This window comes from Rhineura floridana, chromosome 18 (assembly GCF_030035675.1).
Source record: "Rhineura floridana isolate rRhiFlo1 chromosome 18, rRhiFlo1.hap2, whole genome shotgun sequence".
Classification (NCBI taxonomy): domain Eukaryota; kingdom Metazoa; phylum Chordata; class Lepidosauria; order Squamata; family Rhineuridae; genus Rhineura; species Rhineura floridana.
The window spans coordinates 28859654-28883476 of NC_084497.1; the positions used below are offsets into that span (position 1 = coordinate 28859654).

The window sequence follows — 23823 nt, forward strand, 5'->3', positions numbered from 1 at the left end:
AAAGAGAAGGTGGCAGGGGGGAGGTGGTGGTGGGTGGGGTGGAGGGGAGAGAGATTTTTGAAAAAGAAAGGAAAATGGGAAGCAGGTGAGATGAGAGGCTGGCTTGCCGTCATGCTCATCTTTGCAAAAAATAAAATAAAAATAAAATAACGCTTGGTCCGTCCTCTGGGTTTAAAGCAACGCTGCTTCTTATTAAAAAAAGAAAGGATGGCAAGGGCGTGTGTGTGTGGGGGGGGAACCCAAGACACACAGCGCTGCCTTATCACAAGGAGACAGTTGTCAGGAATCACTTTGAGTGACTCGTGTTGTCTCGTGGTTTCTCCCCCACTCTCCCCCCGCTGTCAAGCAGGCCTCAGGACATGGATCAAAGGAGAGGCGCCGAAATGCTCTCTGAAATTTCTGATCCCTTCTCGGTAGAGAGAGAGTCACCCGAATGGCAGACAGCTCTTTTCGATATCAAACGGAGAGGAGGGGAAGAGTGAGAGGTACAAATGGGCAGAGAGGGCAAGGGAGAGCGAAGAGTGGGGCATCAGGCAGAGAGGGTTCTGGGTGCCACATCCGGCTCCAGAAGATGCGGGCAAAACATTGGCGTCTAGAGCACAGTCGGACTGGTTCCGTCAGAAGAACGCTGGAACAGCCCTGAAGCATGATCAGGCCAAAGGCCCATCACCATCCTGGGTTGTAGCCAACTAGGTTCTGCTCAGGACAGACCCAATGAAATTCAGGGACCTAAGTTAGCCGTGCCCATTAATTTCAGTGAGTTTACTCTGAGCAGGACTAACACAATGGTAAGATGCCCTCAGAAATGTCTCAGTTCCCCCCCATCTTCTGAAATCACTAATGTTCCCAGCCCATAAGAATATAAGAAGAGCTTGGCTGCTGGATTAGGCCAATGGGGGCCCTTCAAATCCAGCACTCTCTTCTCACAGTGGCCAGCCGGATGTCCCAATGGGAAGCCCATAAGCAGAATCTGAGCGCAACAGCACTGTCTCCACTTTGGATGGGGAAACTGGTATTATTCAGAAGCACGCTGCATCCAATGGTGGAGCTAGACCATAGCCCTTGTGGCTAGTAGCCGCTGATAGCCTTATCTTCCATGACCAGTTCCTGCTCCCCCAAATTTAGAGGTGGTGTGGTGGGCTTGTGGGGCTGACAGGCTGTAGTTCAGTGGTAGAGCACCTGCTTTGCACGCAGACGGTCCCAGGTCCAATCCTCAATGGCATCTTCCGATTGGGCTAGGATAGCCTCCCTGTCTGAAATCCTGGAGAGCCACTGTGGGCCAATGTGTCAGCAACAATGCGCTCGATGGACCAATGCTCTGACTCCATTGAAGGCAGCTTCCTATGTCTTCCCCCTCCTTTGCAACCCACTGTCTCTTGACTGTGCAATTGTTTCTTTCTGTCTCCAGGCTGGACTCCAGGGCCTTCTGCATTTCAAGCAGCTGTTAATCAGTCTAGGGCTAGTGCATGCCAGAAACAATTCCCTTGAAACCAGAGAGCTCGGGTGGGGTGGGCTTTTGGGGAGGAAGAAACCCTGTTTAGTTCCCTTTGTCCAATTCCCTAGTGTGCACCACAGATTTGTCTTCCTTTGGCTGCCTAACTGAGATTAGATCCCATGCTGCCCCCTCCATTTCTGCAAGCACCTCTCTCTCCACACACACCCTATCTCTCTTGCAGCTCCCAGAGCGGCCCACGATCCCTTTACAAGCCCTTATTGACTGCAACGAGATCCCCCTCATTTGCCAACCCTGATAAGCTTAAAGACCGGGGCTTATCATCAAAGCCCTTGCCGTTGACACCTTTGATCAATTTACTCATTTGCTGACCACAGACCCCGCTAGGGTTGCTGATCGCCTTCTGCCTGTGTGCCAAAGATTCGTGTATCTGTGCAGCTATATCAAGGGAAGCAGCTATTCAAAAGGGAGTCTGGCAGCACCCTATAACACCCTCCTTTCAGTCTACATGGTCAAACTCATGGCTTTCTTCTCCATTTGCTAAAATCGCAATGACATTCTCTGAATAACATTAAGAAAACTTCTGATGGATCAGACCAATGGCCCAGCCCATCTCACAAGCCTGTTTCGCCCCAGCAACCAATGTGATGGCTCTATGAAACCTGCAAGTAGGGCGTGAAGGTCACCGCCCTCCCCTGCTGTTTGTACCCCAACCAATTGGTTTTCAGTGCTAAACCAACTCTAGAGATGGAAGAATCAGTCAATTTTGCTTTCTCATTTTTCCAGGCTTAAGTTCCCAGTTGGCAATTTTTAAAAAAATAAAAGCATGCATGGAAAATTCATTTGCATTCTTGTGTGCATTTCTCCTAATATACACATTTTGGTATGCAATTCTGCTTCATATGCATATTTTTGCAAGCAGTGTCCTGTGACACAATCCATTTGCATATGACATTTTCATGAATGCATCCATTTCTTTTTGCTTGCACTTTCTTTTCAAATACAATATATATATATATTTATATATATATATACACACACACATATATATTGTACATAGTTTGGAGAAAATCGATGAGTCTTGTATCATGTTTTCACAAAAATCCAGAAGACAGAATAAATGTGAAGAAATGCCACTGAATAAGACTTCTTAGTTAACACACTTCTGGCTATTTCCAGTAATTATTTCCACTCTTCTGTTCATGGCTAGTCACAGCCATTCTCACTAGATAGATAACACAGAACTAGATAAGCCCGTGGTCTGACTCACTGTCAGACAACTTCCTGTTCTCTTAGAGCTAATGTAGAACTAGCCACTATCAGTTAAATCAGGAGTGGGGAACCCATGGCCTTCCAGATGTTGGTTGGATGGCTTTAAAAGAAGATTAGCCAAATCCGTGGAGGATAAGGCTATCAGTGGCTATTAGCCACGATGGCTACGTTCTCCCTCCATGGTTGGAGGCAGGATGCCACTGAATACCAGTTGCTGGAAACCGCAGGAGGGGTGAGTTGCTGTTGTGCTCAGGTCCTCCTTTGGGGCTTCGCAGAAGAGGCATCTGGCTGGCCACTGGGAGGACAGGAGGCTGGCCTAGAGGGGCCACTGGCCTGACCCAGCAGGGCTCTTCTTATGGACTGCATCTCCTTCCCTCCCTTTTGGTCCCGCTGTCAGGGGCTGATGGACGTTGGAGTCTAACAACACCCAGAGGTCCTCAGGGGCCACAATAAACAAACACATTTATTATATTTAAGTAAATACAAAGACGTCTCACCATCATGGGGAAGACTGTGGTGGCCGGGGGACCTGTGTGTCTGCTTGACCAGTCCTCTGTCCAGGGGCTGACTGTCGATGGGCAACATCAAGGCAGCCATCCCTTCAGCCCCCCCAGATTGAGGCTCCTCTTCAAACTGGACTCAGGACTGGAGAGCACGTCAGACAGAGGATTCCCCCAAACAGAGCAGAGGGACGTGGGGAGCAAGTTGCTTTATACAGAGTCAGACAACTGCGTCCATCTAGCTCAGCACTGTCTACACTGACTGGCAGCAGCTAGCCAGGGTTTCGGGCAGGGGACATTCCCAGGCCTACCCAGAGATGCCGCTGGGGACAGAGCCCGGGCTCTTCCACATAGAAAGGCTGAAGACTAAGATGGCCTAACAGCCACACCCCCTTCCTAGTCCTGAGGTGGCGGACCTTGGGTCAAGGGGGAGGACAAACGGGGCCCGCTAGGCCTCTCTGCCTGGCCCAGGGCACTCTCTTCATGTCACAGACATGCACACACACACCCTCACTGGTCCTGCTTTACAACCTTGAGTGATTTCTGCCTGCCTAGAAAGCATCCTGGAACGTCTGGCAAAGCCTCTTGGGTGCCTGGATGTTGCAAGCAGCTTCCTGCACAAAGGTGGACATTTGCATGTGCTGCCACACCCGCTCTTGCCTCTGGCCCCCGGGAAGTTGCCCAGAAGGGAATGCGGCCCTCGGCTTGAAAAAGGCCCACCACCCCTGAGATGCAGGATGGTCCTCCGACAGCTCTGCAAAGAGAGGCCTGTCCTTGGGGAAGCAGGACCCACGGTCGCCCTACCCAGAATAAGGCGGCTTCCTCTCTTCCCTGTATCCCTTCTGCCTCTGCGGCCCCAATATTTCATACGGCAGGAGCGACACAGAAAGCTGCCTTATATAAAGTCAGGCACCTTGGTCCATCTAGCTCAGTATTGCCTACCCTGACGGGCAGCGGCCCTCTAGGCTATTATGCAGGGGAAATTCCCAGCGTTACCTGGAGACGGTAGCAGTGGCAGCTGTTAGCTCCATGTTAGTGGAATCCGCTCCGGGTTTTAATCCAAACTTTCAAGGAGCTGTCCAAGGTGCTTCAGCCATTTTGAACTGAGACGGCCGGACGAACCTTTCAAAGCTGCTTCAGCACCTTGGGCAGCTTCTTGAAAGTTCAGGCAAAACCCCGGAGTGGATTCCATTGGCCCTCTGACAACAGGGCCTCCAGCTGCCCCTGGATGGCAGGGATTGAGCCTGGGGCCTTCTCTATGCAAGACACATACTCTACCACTGAGCTATGACATGGAAGAGAAGACACAGGAACACAGAAATGGCTTTATTCTGAGTCAGACCCTTGGGCCATCTAGATCAGTATTGCCTATATGATGAGTGACAGAGGATCTCCAGGGTGTCCGGCAGGAGACATTCCCAGCCCTACCTGGAGATGCTGTTGGGGATTGAACCTGGGACCTTCTGCGTGCAAAGCAGGAGCTCTCTACCACAGAGCGACAGCCCTCTCGGTCATGAATCCCCTTTTTGTCTGAATCGCCCCCATCCTTGGCAATTTCTTCCAGGGATGCGGCCCCTGCGTCTTGTCCTGTTGAGTCCTCTGCCATTCTGCTCCTGGCTCTCTGCACCAGCAGTCTTTCAGTTGTTCCAGCCCATAAGAAAGAAAAAGCACATTTGCCTCTGAGTTCCAGAGGTCGCCCGGCACTGCCTCGCCACACTCCCCACTCCGGCATTAATTGCTAATCTCTTCTTTTCTCTCTCTCTGTCTGGCCTCCTTGAACTCATCTCCTGGGCTCCCTTATTAATCCGCATAAAGGAGGACAAAAATCCTGCATTTCAATTCTCCGTGGTCTGCAACTCTCAGTCAAGGCGGCACCTCGGTCACTCTTTGGCACCCCGGCACATAAAAAAAGGCAGAGACAAAACCTTGCAGAGATGGGGTTGGACTGAGCTCTCCGGACCCCAGCAAGACAAAGACAAATCCACCGTCCAAAATATGAACTCTAGAGGCTGACTAAATAGGAATTTAGGAAGCTGCCTTTTACAGAGTCAGACCATTGGTCCCTCTAGGCCAATATTGTCACTCTACACTGACTGGCAGCAGCTCTCCAAGGTTTCAGGCAGGGGATACTTCCAGCCCTAGCTGCCAGTGGTGTTTGAACCTGGGACCTTCTGAATGCCAGGCAGGTCCAGAGATTCCTATCTCCTTGTCTTTAAATAACTCATCTGTTAATCACGGCTCTGACTTCACTCGTTGACTAAACACTGAAAGATAGGAGCAACCAGGCTGTCTAATTTCGCAGAAATCGCTCAGAAGGGTACCTGCACATTTTGCTTCATAACTTTCTTTCTAGGATGGCTAGACACTTACTTTAAATAAAATAAAATACAAAAAAGCCCTGCAGCCACATGTCAGTGGCCCTGGCTAGATGGATCAAAGGCCTGACAGAGTATAAGGTGACTTCTTATGTTTCTAAAGTCTCTGATGTTTTCAATGAAATATGCTACGAGGTCTGAATAGAACCTCCATGTCCAGAGACAGTCTATTATACATACTAATCATAAGGTCGCTTCTTTGAGAGCAGATCCTTTTGTAGCCGAAAAGCCCCCACAACACCCCAGAATAAGAGGGAGGTCTCAGCAAGCTTCGGGAGGGGGAGATGTCAAGGTTTTAAAAAGTACAAAAAGATCTTTGGGGGGAACCCTAAAGTATATATGTGTTTGTGTGTGATTGCGTGTAATTCCTAAAACAGCCCAATGACTACCAAGCATGCTTAGTGTCCACAGAACTGTCTATTGGAGGAAGGGAAGGGAAATCAAAGTGGTGATGGAATGGAATATCCTAGAAAAGGGCATGGCTGGCTGGCTCCCATTTTGTTGCAGGTCCCGCTTGGGTACCTGATTATCAGATGCTAGGAAGAAAGGACAAGATGGCAGTGGTGGCTGTTGCCCATTGGGACTGGTGGGGCGGAAGGCAGGGAGGCCCCACAGTAGGCGGAACCCAAGCAAATGACTGGCGGAGCCAGAGCCAATGACGAGCACAGCCAACTCATTCTAGTTACCTCCCCACCCTCCTCCCTGCTGAGCTTTAAAAACATCTTAAAAAGCAATGCCCACACAGATGCAGACTGGGATAAGGTCTCCGCTTAAAAGGCTTGTTGAAAGAGGAAGGTCTTCAGAAGGCATCAAAAAGACAATAGAGATGGCGCCTGTGTAATATTTTATATTTTCACAAATATATATGCATTTATATGCACACGTTACCCTAGTGCATGCATTTTTGTATACATTACTTGGTTAGAAAACTGCACTGCAAAATTCAGAGATGGACAAATCTTAAAAGATGGCTGTGTCTTGGTTCGCATATTGTTTAGGAAAGTGCAAATTAAGTAGGTTTGCCTTTCATTGCAAAAGGAGTGAAATTTCTCCTAAAGATGTGAAGGTCTGGAAAAAGAAACCCAGAAAAATTGTGGAAAACCCATTCCCCCCCACAAAAAAAATTAAAAAAGAAAACCTCCCAGAAAAAATGGAAATTTCCCCCAAACTTTTTCCATTCCTCCCCCCCCCGGCCTTCACACCTCAGCGACCACAAAATCATTCAAATCAAAACAGCTACATCAGCAGGGTCTCTAAAAAAAGAGAAAAAAATAAAGTTGGATATCGATGTCTTTGCACTTAACAGATCATAATCATAAAGTCTAAAAGGCTTTCAGTTCTGAAACAAAAAAAGAGATTTTTTAATGCCAGTTCCAAAACACCTGCAGGAACCCCCCTTTTCTCTACACTCAAAATCCCAGGAGCCCAACCCTGGAAAATAAACTTCTCTCTGTTCACATAAGGAAAAAAAACCCGTCATGTTTTGCTCTATTTTTTTACCAGTGCCTGCTGGCCAGGCATCGAATTGACAGGAGCAGATGGCTTTGGGTGGGGGAGAGGGGGGTGTCCTGGAAAGAAATGCCAGCTTTGTGGGATTGTGTAGGTTAAAAGTTAACTGAGCGAGAGCTCAATGCGATATTGAGTATTTGGGCATGCCAGAAGGCTCCCAGAAAAGTGGCGTCTTTTTTGGGGGGGGGGGAGAAAAGGAAAATGAGAGCCTCCATTTGCTCTTTCCAAAGGCCTTGTAGAAATAGGAAATCCATTTTATACAAACATCAGACGTGTGTGTGTGTGTGTGTGTTCAGGCTCTGTGTAAGTCAGTAAAATATCAGGGTGTTTCCCTCCCCCTCCCATCCCCCTCCCTTAAAAATGCAAGGCATCACATTTCTGCCTCCTGTTACAAAGGCAATTCAGCAGGGGCTGGTGGTGGAAGGGGCTGGTGTCTTTCAGGGCACAGGTCTTCAACTGCTGAGTTGCTCGTCCCATGGCGGTAGGGTTTAGAATGGAGCATCCCAAATGGTAGCCTGTGGACCCCTGGTGGCCTGCCAGCTTCATTCAGGTGGTCCGCAACTCCACATCAAATATTCATATTGATTTTTCATTCTATTTTCATTGCTTTTTCATTTCTTATACTGCATTTTATCACATTTCAACACACACAATTTTTATTACATCGCAACTGGAATGCACACTGGAATGCAATAAAATGCAATCTAAAAAAGGAAAACAACAACAATGGAAATGCAATTAAAACCGTGCAGCATCTAGCACAGGGCATCATAGTTGCTACAACAGGCAGCAAAGTCGTGGAGTGGTCAGCCAAGACCACCAGCAGTTTCCAAGTGGTCTGTGGGAAAAAAAGGGGGTTTGGGAACCACGGGTTTAGAATTTACGATTTTGTATTGGACACTAGTTAACAATATTAAGAAAATTAATAGGCATCTGTTCGGCCACTGTGAAAACAGGATGCTGGATTAGATGGGTCTCCTTTGGCCTCTTCCAGTGTGGTTACTCTTACATACTCTCATGGCTTCCCACAATCCTTAGGCACCAAAAAACCAACCAATATCTTTATATATCTTAGCATATATCAGAAGCTCACTGGTTGACCTTGAGCCATTCGTTGTCTCTCTCAGCCTACTCTATTTCACAGGGTTGTTGTGAGGATGAAATAGGGGAAATGGGAGAAGCATGTACGCCCCCCTCCCCACTTGAGCTTTACGGAGGAAGGTTGGGCTATAAACACAATAACAAAATATCTACCTACCTACCCATCTGAAGTTTTGTATTTTCTAGAGAAAGCCTGACGCGTTGGTGAATGGCAATGCATCCCAGAATATGGAAGGACTGTAGCTCAGTGGCTGAGCGCCTGCCTTGCATGCAGAAGGTCCCAGGATCAATACCCGGCAGCATCTCCAGGTAGGGGTTGGAATATCCCCTGTCTGAAACCGTGGAGAGCAGTGGGTTGGACTTGATGGCCTTATAGGCCCTTCCAACTCTACTATTCTATGATTCTATGATTCTCTGCTGCCAGTCAGTGTAGGCCACACTGAGCTAGATGACCTAAGGGTCTGTCTTTGTTTAGGGACCCTACCTATGTTCCTCTGAGTAGGTAGTGTCACATCCCATGCCCGTGAGTCCTAATGCTGGTTTGACTTCCTCTGTTCCACATATGATGCATATGTTGGGGAAGGGTCACAGCTCAGTGGGAGAGCACTTGCGTTGCACGGAGCCGGTCTCAGGTTCAACCCCCAGCATCTCCAGATACGGTTGGGAAAAGCTCTGAAGAGTGCTGCCAGTCAGTGTGCAGAATGCTGACCTTAGATGGACCAGCTTTCCATGCTCGTATGTGCATTCACGGTGTCCCCAAACCGGCTGCATTCACAAGAAATACGAATCGCATCTCCGACAACGCTGGCCCGCAGTTGTTCAAGGGTGCTGCGCCACCAGCACATAGTGCAAGTGCCTGAGTGCAACTGTGTCAGGTCATTTCATGACATGGATGGCCCCCGTCTCCTCTCCCCCCACCCCTCTCTCTTTGTCCAAAGGTCTGTGAGTATAATAAGCATTTAAAATGAAGTCTTGCCAGGCCAGGGGAAGGGAGGAGGAGGGAGAGATTTGGGAAGGAGGGGAGAAGAAAAGGGGGGGGTTGAATAGCAAAGAATTAGGGAGGGGAAAAATGATCAGATGCAAATCACTAGTGGAAAGAAAATTATGTGCAATTACCCAAGAAAACCGGGCTGTGCTGCCCACCCCAGCCAACAAGATCTCATTAATAAGCAGAAAATAAGATTGAAATGGTCTGTAAAAGAGCTGGAAAAATGAATTTGAATGCCGCATTTGTCCACAATTGCCCCCTCGTTCACACATATCTTATTGCATTTTTATTCTTCTTCTTCTTAATCTTTCCATCCCTCAAAGCAGATTGGGAACATCCTGGCATTAGGGTTGCCGAGGGAGAGGCATTACGGATTCCCCTGGTTTCCCCTGAAAGAGAGAGAGACCCTGCTTGCTCTCAGATTTGCAAGGGCCAGGCTGGCGAGGATCAGCATTCACTGCTTCGGCTTATTGCCGTGTAGGAACAAGTCCTAAAAAAAAAAAATCCTGCCCTTCGGGTGCGTGGCAAGGCCAGTCTGCAAGCCTTGATTGTCTTTTCTTTCTCTTTCCTCCATAGAAAGGAAGGGAGAAACACAGGAAGCGACCTTACGTGGAGTCAGACCATTTCTCCACCCAGCTCAGTGTTGTTTACACTGACTGGCAGCAGCTCTTTGGGTTTCAGGCAAGGACTCTTTCCTAGCTCTACTTGGAGATGCTGCCAATGAACGAACCTTAGGCCACTCTCTGTCTCTTAACCTGGCCTACCTAACAGGGTTATTGGTGAGAATAAAATGGGGGAGGAAGGAGAACTACATACACCCCTTTGAACTCCTTGCAGCAAAAGGTATGATAGGAATGTAATAATAAATATTTAAATAAAACAACATAGCACAACCGACACCAAGGGAGAGACTAGATTTGACACTCATTTTTATAGTATATTTTGCCCGCAGTTCTATACGCGCTTACCTGGGTGTAAGTCCAACTGAAGTCTGTGGGGCTTACTTTTGAGCAGACAAGGAATTGATCGCACCAATCTTTTTAAAGCTAGGAGTATTTTTTTTATATAAAAAGGTCTTTACTTATTAAATCGATTGTACGTCACGTTTTTATAGCATTCTTGAAAAAGGATTGCGAACTCTAAATGCATCAGGCTAGATAAAACAATTCCAGTGTACGTCCCAAATCTCCTCTCACTCTTTTAAAACAACCCCCCAAACTACCACTATGATAACTGCTGTCGCATCATCTGGGAGTCTTCACAAAAGTGTAACTCTTTACACACCAGGGTCGGGGAACCTGTGGCCTTCCAGATGTTGCTAGACTACAACTTCCATCATCCCTGACCATTGGCTGTGCCACCTGGAGATGACTGGAGTCGCCATCCTAAGAACATCACACGAGCCCTCTAGCTGGATCAGGCCTAAGGGGGCCCTTCTAGTCCAGCCTCCTGTTCTCACAGTGGCCAACCAGATGCCCCCAAATGGAATCCAGACCCGGGCGCAACAGCACTTCCCCCTCCTGGGTCTTCCGGCAGCTGGTCTTCAGAAGAATCCATCTCCGACTGTGGAAGCAGAGCACAGCCATCATGGCTCATAGCCACTGATAGCCTTACCCTCCATGGATTTGTCTAAACCTCTTTGAAAGCCATCCAAGTTGGTGGCCATCACAGCCTCTAGCGGAAGTGAATTCCACAGTTTAAAGATGTGCCATGTCCAACAACATCTGGGAGGCCACAATGTATAGCGATAGGAAGATGGACGAAGAAAGACAATTGATAGCTTAGGTTCATATTGCACTCTCCTGAGGGGCAGAAGTCACCTGAAACTGGCCATTTGTGGCTTTCAAAGAGATGTTGATAAATCCAGCCCCAGAATGTGTTCACTTGTTTGCTTTTCAAGGTCCTCGTAGCCCTTCTTCACTACTAGTGATTCAAAGTGGCTAATGGATAATAAAATCTTTATACAACGAACCACAAAGAAAAGCTAAACATTCCATTTGGAGATCAGCAGCAGTACCAAAGGAAACTTAAAAGAGTTTAACTAATATCCCGAAGGGATAAGAGAGCCTTTACTTAGCATTTGCATTGCAACATAATCAGCACCAAGTAGACACCTTTGGGTGTCCCCCAAGATATGGCTAAAGATCCTCCCCGCCTTGAAGAGCTACATTTCCTAGGGATCTTTGGCTGGGTGCCATGACAACACCACAGATCTAAAGCTGAGGAACTGTAGAATTACTTAAACTAATTGACGAAGAACTAATTAAGAACTAGTACCTGAGTGTGCTTTTTTCCTCTACCTCCTCAGTCCCTGTTCCTTTTCTGTCATATCATTTAGGCTGTAAGCTTGAAGGAAGGGACTGTCATATTAATGATAATAGTAAGTAGCTCTGGAAGTCTTTTTTGAAGAGTGGGTTAAAAACACTTGAAATCAGGAGTAAAGAATCTGTGGCTTGCTCAGTGTTGTTGGTCTCCCAACTCCCATCAGCTCCAGCCAGCAGGACCAATGGTCAGAGCTGATGGGAGCTGTAGTCCAACAACATCTGGAGGGCCACAGGTTCCCTAACCCTGCAATAAATAATAAATAAATGACCATGGCACCCAACTAAGGACCCCTGGGAATTATAGCTTTTCTGAGGGGCCAAGGGATCTGCCAGTTTCCCTAGGCCAGAGAAAATGATAAAACACAGGGGAGCAACCTACCTGTGGAGACAGGCCATTGCTGACAGGGTTCATGTGATTCGCAGGAGCTGTGGGGTTCATGAAGCTGTCAGAGTAGGTGGAGAAACCGTGCCGGGCCCCGTAAGCAGAGCTTGAGTCTGCAGCAGCAGCTGCCAACCCTCCCTGATGCATGGTGGATGGTGGGAGAGGCTGGGGTCTGTGTACAGTGCTGCCCCCCTCTGTGGAAATGAAGCATCAGTTAGACGTGCTGGCCATTATCACCCAACTGTCAGCATGTTCCTCTGGAGAAGGGCTAACGTGATAGGAAAGTGGAAAAGCCAACTTGACCTGGACCCCAACCCTGTTCCAAACAACCTGTGGAAATGAATGAACCTAAGGTAGGGGTGGCATACGGACAGGGGAGAAATTGGATTCCATTCAAATTCCAAGCTGAATCTATCAAATTTCACTTTATGAAACAAGACAAGAACTGAAAAGCCCCCCTCTGGAATTCACACTTACTTGAATTTTGCAATGCGGTTCCCCAAACAAACAGTGCACATGTTAGGAGAGAGTGTGCATAAAATAAATACATGAGTGAAAATAACATACAGCAACACATTATCTAAGGTGAAATTTGCCCGCAAAAAATGAGTCAAAACTGCCTAGAAAAATGTGTTTTGTTAGGAGGAATTTGCACTAAAATTGCTGGAGAATTTTTTCATCAGGATTTTTTTTTTAAAGTTGCAAATTGCTGCCGAAATGTGGAGAACTGAATTTAAGACTGGAAAAATGAGAAGCCGAAAGATCTTTCCATGTCTAGGAATTTAGGGCAAATTTTTCCTAACACGTTTTTATGCAGTTTTCAGGACATTTCTGCAAGGGAAATGCCGATCCCTGAACCTGAACTAACATTTGCAGGAAGGGATTCTGAGGAACTGAGACAAATAGTGGTAACAAGAGAGGAAGTTCTAAGCTTAATGGACAATATAAAAACTGAGAAATCACCGGGCCCGGATGGCATCCACCCGAGAGTTCTCAAAGAACTCAAATGTGAAATTGCTGATCTGCTAACTAAAATATGTAACTTGTCCCTTGGGTCCTCCTCCGTGCCTGAGGACTGGAAAGTGGCAAATGTAACACCAATATTCAAAAAGGGATCCAGAGGGGATCCCGGAAATTACAGGCCAGTTAGCTTAACTTCTGTCCCTGGAAAACTGGTAGAAAGTATTATTAAAGCTAGATTAACTAAGCACATAGAAGAACAAGCCTTGCTGAAGCAGAGCCAGCATGGCTTCTGCAAGGGAAAGTCCTGTCTCAGTAACCTATTAGAATTCTTTGAGAGTGTCAACAAGCATATAGATAGAGGTGATCCAGTGGACATAGTGTACTTAGACTTTCAAAAAGCGTTTGACAAGGTACCTCACCAAAGGCTTCTGAGGAAGCTTAGCAGTCATGGAATAAGAGGAGAGGTCCTCTTGTGGATAAGAAATTGGTTAAGAAGCAGAAAGCAGAGAGTAGGAATAAATGGACAGTTCTCCCAATGGAGGGCTGTAGAAAGTGGAGTCCCTCAAGGATCGGTATTGGGACCTGTACTTTTCAACTTGTTCATTAATGACCTAGAATTAGGAGTGAGCAGTGATGTGGCCAAGTTTGCTGATGACACTAAATTGTTCAGGGTTGTTAAAACAAAGAGGGATTGCGAAGAGCTCCAAAAAGACCTCTCCAAACTGAGTGAATGGGCGGGAAAATGGCAAATGCAATTCAATATAAACAAGTGTAAAATTATGCATATTGGAGCAAAAAATCTGAATTTCACATATACGCTCATGGGGTCTGAACTGGCGGTGACCGACCAGGAGAGAGACCTCGGGGTTGTAGTGGACAGCACGATGAAAATGTCGACCCAGTGTGCGGCAGCTGTGAAAAAGGCAAATTCCATGCTAGCGATAATTAGGAAAGGTATTGAAAATAAAACAGCCGATATCATAATGCCATTGTATAAATCTATGGTGCGGCCGCATTTGGAATACTGTGTACAGTTCTGGTCGCCTCATCTCAAAAAGGATATTATAGAGTTGGAAAAGGTTCAGAAGAGGGCAACCAGAATGATCAAGGGGATGGAGCGACTCTCTTACGAGGAAAGGTTGCAGCATTTGGGGCTTTTTAGTTTAGAGAAAAGGCGGGTCAGAGGAGACATGATAGAAGTGTATAAAATTATGCATGACATTGAGAAAGTGGATAGAGAAAAGTTCTTCTCCCTCTCTCATAATACTAGAACTCGTGGACATTCAAAGAAGCTGAATGTTGGAAGATTCAGGACAGACAAAAGGAAGTACTTCTTTACTCAGCGCATAGTTAAACTATGGAATTTGCTCCCACAAGATGCAGTAATGGCCACCAGCTTGGACGGCTTTAAAAGAAGATTAGACAAATTCATGGAGGACAGGGCTATCAATGGCTACTAGCCATTATGGCTGTGCTCTGCCACCCTAGTCAGAGGCAGCATGCTTCTGAAAACCAGTTGCCGGAAGCCTCAGGAGGGAAGAGTGTTCTTGCACTCGGGTCCTGCTTGTGGGCTTCCCCCAGGCACCTGGTTGGCCACTATGAGAACAGTATGCTGGACTAGATGGGCCACTGGCCTGATCCAGCAGGCTATTCTTATGTTCTTATGTTTAGCCATTTCTCCTAACATAATGTACAGTTTGGCATGTTATTTTCACTAATATATCCATTTTTACGCACATTCTACCCTAATAAACAAATAAACAAACAATAATATTTTTTCCAAACATTGCTTAGCTAGAGAACCGCATCGTGAAATTTGGATGCATGTGAATTTCGAAGGATGGCTGCGTGTTGGTTCTCACCTTGTTTTGGAATGTGCGGATTTGATCGATTCAGCTTGAAATGTGAACTGAATCGCATTTCTCCCCCCTCTGCACCCTAAGCTAATCATATCCATTAATGTCAGTGCATACAACCCTGTAGAGAAATACTAGAGAACGGCATGCAATAAGTGAAAACGCAACCCAGGCTTCCACCCCATTGCCCAAGTGTTCAGTGCTCACCTTGAGAAAGAGTGGTAGTCGGGTAAGTCGAATCCGGCAGCTGGTAAGGAGGCAAAGTGGGCATGCCAGTTGGTGGGAAGCCCCCGGGCAACAGGTGATTAAAAGCTGCCAACTGATTGGCTCCGGCCTGCTTGCGCCACCGAGCTCTCCGGTTGCTGAACCACACCTAGGAGTGAGAAGAGAGGATGGATGTTATCGGAGGAGCCACACATGAAGGAGCGAACTCAGCCTCTTTCAGGAAGCAGACCACTTTCTTTCGACCATGTTGAGAGAGACGGCATTCTAGGAAGGAACAGCATCTTCAGCACCAGGGAGATGGAGAAGCAGCTTTGGAAATGAGTAGAGAGTGGGCCAGATCTCGCCCTCCACTTGAGGACAACATATGCTTATTCATTTAGATCAGGGGCTGCCAAACTGTTGCCTGTGGACCATCAGTGTGGTCCATGAGCTTCATTCAGGCGGTCCATGGCATGTCTGCATGAAACATTCATATTTGTTGTCAACTGTGTTTTTATTCCTACTTTTATTTCTTACGTTGCGTTATATCGTATCATAATCTGAGTTCCGAGAGATAAAAGAAGTGATAAACGTACAGTTCAGGATCACCTAGAACAGTGCATCGCAATGGCTCAACCAGGCAGAAAAAGGAGTAAGAGGTCCGCCAAGACCATCAGCAATTTCAGGCAGTGTGCGGCAAGAAAGGTTTGGGAACCAGTGATTTAGATGACTTATATACCCCCACCCCCTTTGCGCAAGCCACAGGGCAGTTTGCCACAAAGTCAAAACGTGAAAAAGAATCCATAATCCCCATCCAAGAGCACAGCCCTTACCACGACACATCATAACGAATAGCTAAAAAGCAATTGCTAATGGCAGAACAAGCAACTGATACAGCCCTCTCAGCTTCTTTGTCTGGCCCTTGAGACTCCCCAGGCATGCCTCTTCCCAGGCCACACCCCCTCACTGGCCTGGTTCCACACCTTCTTCAAGTGCTTTTGCCTGGCTTGACCCACGCTAATGACTCTTGCTCGCCTGATTGGAGGGTGTGTTGTGGGAATGGATGGCTTTTGTGTCCCTAGAATATAGCGTGCAGGACAAAGGACAGAGCCTGTTGTTCCACTCACATTCCTCCACTGACATGTGGCCCCTGAAAGGTTCCCCACAAGAGAATGCGGCCCTCAGGCTGAAAACAGCTCCCCAGACCCTGGCGCACAGCAACAGTACTAGATAAAAAGTCATAAGGGAGGCAGTAATCCTATGCACTTTTATTTTGTGGGAAAACAAATGTTTAACATTCTTGGAGATCAACCAGCTGTCACAGAACTGAAAGAGAAGTGAAGAGGGTCAGCGCATAGATCGGCAGTTTGCTTCTTCACCCAACACAAGGTGCTCACGTTAGCGTTGAAGGCCCTAAATGAGTTAAGCCCCAAATATCTGAGAGACTGCCTCCTTCCCTGCAGACCCTGCTGGGGTTAAGACCAGCAGAAGGGGCGTTCTTGGCTGTCCTACCACTGTCAGGGGTTTGGAGAGTGGCGATCCGGGAGAGGACATTGCCCCTAAGCTGTGGAATTCCCTCCCCACAGACGTGAGCCCCAGAAATGACCTGAGGCTCTGGGGCCATCACCACCTGGCATAAGTATCAGCCGCCTTCCACCTCTCCCTACCAGGAGGCCTACCATTGTGCAGGCACAGCACGAAACAAAAAAGGCCACTAGATAGCAGGACAGAGGAGTGATTTTTACAGCAGGGTAAGCTCCATCTGCTGCCTCTTTCTTGGGCTGCATTTAACATTATCATCATCAACATTTATTACCTGCCCTTCTCCCAGAGGTCCCAGGGTGGGTTACAACAGTTTGAAAATACAGTATTAAAAACAATTAAAAGCAATCCAAAATAACAAAACAGGGTGGGTTCTAAAAAATATACTTCTCGGGTGTTGAAGGCCAGGATAAAGAGGTGCATCTTCAGCATTCACCTAAAACTGTGCAATGAAGTTGCCAGACGCACCTTGGTGGGGAGGGAGTTCCACAATGTAGGAGCCACCACAGAAAAGGCCCTTTTTGGGGCCACCACCACCCCGAGCGTCCGAGGGTGGCGCAGCTACCAAAAGAGCCCTCTCTCATTGGGGCTCAGTATCCATTGCTGACGACTGCGCTAACCACACTTTCCTGACAATCCCATTGGATGATCAACCAACCCAACCCTGTCCAATCAGGGGCCATTTCTGCTCTTCCGCATTCCATTCGCTAGCCCACTTACCGCTATACCCACCACACCCCATCGTTCCACCCCATAAATCCTGATGTGCCACTATCTGAGCCAATCAAACCACATGCATGTCACTCAGTTGCAATCTAAGAATTTTATCTTTTTTTTAAAAAACACCCTCATTTTCAGTTTAATAAAAAAAACCCTTTCAGGGCTGATCCTGGGATGGGGCGGATATTGGTGGGGTCAGAATGGGCTGAGAAATACGTGGCTAAGCTTTTCGAGACCGTTGAGAATGCAGCTGCTGAGATCTCCAGGGCCTGAAGGGTTAGGAGGCATGATTAAATTTCACAGCAACAGGAGAGTGGGGGTAGACTTGAACAAAAAGCAGAAGGTTGAAAGCAGGAAGCGGGGAGCCATTGAGTCAGAGAGTCTGATGTATGTGTGTGTGCATGTGTCTAGGTTTAAGGTTTGGTCAATGCGATGAACCCAGCCATGTTAAAAACACATTTTCAGTCTCAGAAGACAAAGGGGAAGTGGGTAGCTCATATGAGTGGTATTCAACACTAGTCCTACTCAGAGTAGATCCATCACAGCTAATGGACATGGCTTACTTAAGTTCATTCATTTCAATAGGTCAACTCTGAGCAAGACTTAGTTGCCTACAACCCTATGGCTTTTGGTGGACTCACATTGATTCTTCCCCCCAGTTTCTAAATATTTGGAGTCTGCTGCAAACAGGAAACCAAATGGATACATTTCTCCACCCAGATTCAGTGAAGCCATCCTTAGAGGAAGGGCCATAGCTAAGTGGCAGAGCTTCCGCCTTGCACGCAGAAGGTCCCAGGTTTAATCCCAGGCATAGTTGAGTGGCGGAGCACATACGTTGCACCCATAAGGAAAACGGTGTAATGGAAAACTCTGCAGCGTCTCAGGCTAGGAGCCTCATCACATCTGCAATGGCTGGATGATGACTTTAATTTAAAATGCAGTTCTGGAGATTGCCTGTTCCATTACTTCCTTGGCCCAAGGGGGTAATCTTCACTACCCACTCTCATACGGATGTGCAGGCATGGATTGGGCCACTGTTAATTGCATGGCAGCACATCCAGGGAGTTGGATGAGGTTGTAAGGGACGGGCCAATCTGTCCAGTTTGGTTTCTCTCAGGATCTTTTCCCAGTCTGAAGTGCAGGTCTCCACAAATTTACATCAGTTGGTGATTTTTTTTTTAATATAAAATGGCCCTTATAAATTTTAGTGCAAATTCCTCCAAATATATACATTTTCATATGCAATATTGCTTAATAGATACATTTTTGCAAAGCCATCTCCCCTAATTTTATGCGTTTTTGTATGCTTTTTTTTTGCTAATTAGGCACATTTTAACTCAGATATGCATCTTTGCCCCCTTTATTGGCTGGGGGACCACGTTGCAAAATTTGGAGAAGTGACAATTTTGAAAGACGGCCGGGTTTTGCGCATTGCTTCGGAAAGCGAGGTTCATGTAGGTTCGCCTGTAAATGTGAACCGAGCTGAATTTCTCCCTTAGCCTTAGGTGCAGGGTGGGGGGAGTGATCTTCATCCACCCCCCAAAAAAACCCTTTAACTGGTTCAACTGACTCTACTTTTCCCAAAAGTGAGCTGCATGAAGAGAACTAATTAAGGTGTTTTGGGTAAAAGTTTGCTAGTAGGCAAAAGAGAGGACTCATTCATGCCACACATCGTTAATGTAGGGCAGGTATGGGGAACCTGTGGCCCTCCAGGAGTTGTTAGATTACAAATTCCATCAACTCTGACTATTGGGCATGCTGGCTAATGGGAGATACAGTCCAGCTACATCTAAAGGGCATCTGAAGAATCCCGAACCCAGTATTCTGCCTCCAACAGCAGTCAGCGGACAAGTCTCCAGGAAACTGACATGTAATATGCCAGGATACAAGAAGCCTTTTGCTTGCCTCCAGCTCTCTTCTCATGAGATTAAACTGCCACTAATCATGGAGGTTCCACTGGGCTTGCCATGGTTAGAATCCAGTTAGGAGGCCTGCCTTCCTATCCTTTATCTCATCCTTTTAAAAATCTTCCTCCTCCCTACTGAGACCTCCCTGCTAGTTGTACACATTTTCAGAGACACCCCACCAGTCGCTCCCCTCTCACAAAAAAGGGACATTTTCTGAGAGCAGGACAAATTGATTCAGCTTCTTATTTACAGCTCCTATGGTGCGTGCGTGTGTGTGTGTGTGTGTGTGTGTATTGGGGGGAGGCTGTAAAAAGACCCCCCCCCGAAGATTCAAAACACATTTCCTGCAATTCACGTTCCCTTTCCTAAGAACTCTTTGAAAGGTAGCTGAAGACTGTTTTTAAAAAATGCTTATAAATCATTTTATTGGCGGTTAAAATATACAGGATTGAGCGTCAAGAGGGTAATGCAAGACCCACTTCAAAGGGAGCCTGTTTTCACTGCATCACAGTTAAGGTTTTATCAGCCACTAAAAGATTCTCCTGCCGGGGGGGGGGGGGATCCGGTTACACTCACACACACAAACGTTAATCCGAGAGTGACAGCCTTGCGGTGGAGACATGAAGAGGGGAAGGGGGGGGAGGAGAGAAGAGGAAGCCTGATCATGCCTTATCCTTGTCTGGACGGAGAAGAGTAAGGTGGGTGCGCAAGTGTCTGTAGAAACTACCCTACTCTACTGAGGTAAAATGTGCATTTGTTGCTCCACCCACTTTTGCCTCTGCCCACGCCCACAACTGGCATGTGGCCCTCAGAAGGCTTGCCAGAAGGGATTGTGGCCCCCGGAGCAAAAAAGATTCCCCAGTATCTTATGACCCAACTGAAGACGGCATAGAACAAGGCTAAATGTTTCAGGCAAGTGAGCCCATCTGCATTTTTATAGAAAAAAGTGCATCCCAAATGCCTCTCACTCTCTCGAAATATATCCAGATTAGGGTCACTGGACCAATCTGAAAACGGGAAATCCTTGAGGGAATATGGCAAAACCCTAGAACCCTTCCCCCTTCCCAATGGGATGGGTATCTTCCCAAACAGGCACCAGCTGTTGGCCTAGCCAAGGTCAGACAGCAGCCAGGGCCCCCAGGGGATCGGAAGGGCCCCTCACCAGCCTGATCCAGCCATGCTGCCACACGCAACCCCATCCGGTGGACTCCTGGACAGATGTTTTAGCAGTGGGGGGTGGCAGGGTTGCTTCTGTATGGGAGCAAGATTCACCTGCCATTTGAGCTGGCCGCTCCCCATTTAAACTCGACCCAGATGCAATGCCTTGGCCTATAGATCTACGAAATTGGGTCCTGTTCCCAAATACGTGAGTTCCCCCCCACCCCCAAAATGATACCTGGAATGAAGATGCTATTTTAAACAGACTCTTGTCCCAACCAAGGTAGGCAGGAACATAGGAAGCCGTCATATACCGAGTCAGTCTGCTGGTCCATTTATCTCAGTACTGTCAACACGGACCGGCAGGGGCTCTCCAGGGGACATTCCCAGCCCTACCTGGAGGTGCTGCCATTGGGGACTAAACCTGGGACCTTCTGCCTGCCAAGCAGATGCCCTCCCACTGAGCTACGGCCTTCCCCTGACCATGTAGGACAAACTCTTTTCAAAAGATGGTTCCGCCGTTCATTTTGCTTTGACTTCTGTTATTGCCATCTGCCAGTGGATGAAACAGATGGCAAACTCCTCGGGTGAGCAGGCATAAATCATCAGGCGAAGAAACTCGCTTATAAAAACAGGCCCTACCGCCCTGACCCAAAACTTTCATTGCTGCTCCGCAGAGTCTTCCTCTCACCGAAGCCAACTCAAAGAGGACCAGACACATTCCTGGAGGAGAATAAGGCTATTGACGGCTCCTAGCCACAATGGCTATGGTCTCCCTCCATCATCGGAGGCAGGATGCCTATGAATGCCAGTTGCTGGAAACCGAAAGAGAGTTGCTCTTGCGCTCAGGTCCTGCTTGTGGGCTTCCCATAATGGGCATCTGGTTGGCCACTGGGAGGACAAGATACTAGACTAGATGAGCCCCCCTTTGGCCTGACCCAGCAGGGCTCTTGTTATTTTCTTGTGTGCCTCAATCGGTGGAAAATAAAGATAAAACAGAAGGCTATAGACTCAAGAACATGAAAAAAAAAGAAAACAATTTCTGAGCTTAATTTAGGCCACCATCCAGCTTCCAAGAAAAGTGGTTCAGAAGCAGAGTGTAAAGAGGTGCAACTCCTGCCAAAACCTTAAACTCGGTGATATGCTGCCTCTGTCCATGAAGGCTCCATCTACTGACAGCTAATGACCTCCATGAATTTGTTGCACACTGGTGTTGATCCAGCCATCCAAGCAACTGGCTTGTGGAAGGGAAAGCTGTTCTATTAACGAGAAGGAACCTGGGGCCCTCCAGCTGTTGCTGGATTCCAGCTGCCATCAGCCTAGCAGTCAGCATGGCCAATGGTCAGGGATGATGGGAACTGGAGGAGTTCAGCAACATCTGGAGGGCCACAGGTATGAAATGAAAACAGAGTTTTGATGGACATAGCTGGTGGATAGTAAAGGCAAGTGATGGACGGTTTCAGGTATGGGGAGGCTGTGGCCCTCCAGATGTGGTTGGACTCCAACAGCCAGAATGATCAATGGCCGGGAAGGATGAGAGGTGGAGTCCAACTGCATCTGGGGGGCATCAACATCATCACTGTGTAGCCCTATCTAAGATGGTGCAAAATGTTCTCTACTTTTCAGAGTTCAGGATGAAAATAGCAATTTTGCAAATGCCAGTGCCACATTTTTTTCCTTCTTGGGGTGATGACAGCTCATCAAAGTTTGCACCAGACAGCCATATTTGTCTATGCAGTGAGGGCAATTAAGAGCAAATTCCGTGTTTTAAGGCAGGGCTGCGGAGCCTGCAGCCCATCAGCCAAATTAGGCCCACCAGGCCTCCCCATTTGGCCCACGAGACCCTTAAAGTTTAAGGATTAAATCACACAGAGTGATGCCAGCCTACTAGGAGTCACTTAGCAAACAGGATGATGTCACACACAGCTAAGTTAGCCAATCAGATCTGGTGAAAAGATTCCAATTATGAAGGCAAGTGAAGTCAGTTGAGAGTGAGAACCAGTGAGGGCAATGGCAATGAAGAGCCCAGCAGTTTTGCAATGAGGGTCCCCCCCATCAAGGAAGGAGGGAGGCAAGTTTCAGTATCACCATGGATGTGCTCTCCCCAATTATATCTCTACTACAAACAATAATTCTGAATCTTCTTATTTTTTACATTAAACTGGAGTCACTGTCAAATGCATCTTTCTATGTCTCTTGTTAAAGCATTTTGTGATTTGCAATGCAGTTCTCCAGTCGAGTAATGTGGACAAAAATGCATGAATGAGGGTAAAGTGTGCCTCTATATTCATACGTTCCTGAAAACAACATTACAAATGCATTAGATCAGGGGAAATTGTTCTGCAAAAAATGTGTATATGAGGAAAAATTGGAGGCAAACATACTTATAGTAGGAGAAATCTGCTTTAATTTCTGATGAATTTTCATGAGAACTTTTTTTAAAAAATCGCTATTCGGAAATATGGAAAACTGAACTGGAAAAACGACAAAGGGAAAGGATCCAAAATGGACATATTTGCTCATCCCTGTCTGTGACAATGGGAATGAATCTAAAGCCGCATTCACACCATGCATTTAAAGCACTATTATTCCACTTTAAACTGTCATGGCTTCCCGCAAAGGAATCTGGGAGGTGTCGCTTGTGAACGGTGCTGAGAGGATACAGTTGTCACAGTTATAATTCCCAGAGTGGTTTAACAGTCAGTCCCTTTTTTCCCAGGGACCTCTGGGAACTGTAGCCCTATGAGTGGAGTAGGGGGACTCCTAACAGCTCTCAGCACCCTTCACAAACTACATTTCCCAGCATTCTTTGGGGGAAGCCATGACTGTTTAGAGTGGAATAAAGGTCTGGCATGAAATGTGATCTAACTCTCATCGTGGTTTATCAGTAAGATTTCCCCGAACTCAGGAAAGCAAAAGGTTATGTGCGCCAATATTTGGAAGGCACTTGGCCCGACGCAAGTGAGGAGAGAGGTGTGGGCAACAGTTGTTTCTTTCCCTTTTCCAGCACAGCAGCAGCTGCACAGACACTTCCCTGCTGGGACAGGGCTGGAAGAAATTAGACCAGATCTGGGTCGCCTCCCACAATTTGTCAGACCAGGAGGAAAAAAAGGGAGGTCAGGTGGAGATCCTTGTGCGGGGAGGTGGGGGGAAGGAAATCCCCGTTGGGAGCCTCTTTGGCTTAATGAGGACTTGATGTTGGAGGAAGATGGATGGGAGGGTGAGCAGGCTGGTTAAGTGGAAACAGGGAGGGGAGACTCATCTTCTCAGAGATGATCAGTTGTTCTGGCTTTCCGCACTTTTGTAGAGACACGCAGGGGCTGATGCCTTTGGCTCACCTGCCTGAACTCCATGGCCAACTCTTTGGACTTCCCGACAACCTTAAGCTCCTGGCAGCTGTCTGTCCCAACCCTCAAGAAAGGGCCCTAGATCCGTGGTAGAGCTTTGCATGCAGAAGGTCCCAGCTTCCTATGTCCCTCGGTCCTTTACTACCCCAAAGACTGGCATCTTACTTTCTTTTTAGGGAAAGGTCCCTAGCTCTGTGGTAGAGCACCTGCCTTGCACAGAGA

General features: G+C 47.3%; 1 protein-coding gene across 4 annotated transcripts in view; it reads right to left on the minus strand.

Annotated features, from left to right (window-relative positions):
• The window catches only part of PAX7 (paired box 7), a 136430-nt gene that overhangs the window by 28478 nt on the left and 84129 nt on the right, over positions 1 to 23823 (minus strand). For all 4 annotated transcript variants that reach the window (XM_061601063.1, XM_061601061.1, XM_061601062.1 and 1 more), the window contains exons 8-9: positions 14931 to 15096; positions 11902 to 12098 (exon numbers count right to left, since the gene is read on the minus strand). In XM_061601063.1, coding sequence (XP_061457047.1) covers positions 11902 to 12098; positions 14931 to 15096 — 363 coding nt within the window. The remainder of the gene's footprint in view (positions 1 to 11901; positions 12099 to 14930; positions 15097 to 23823) is intronic.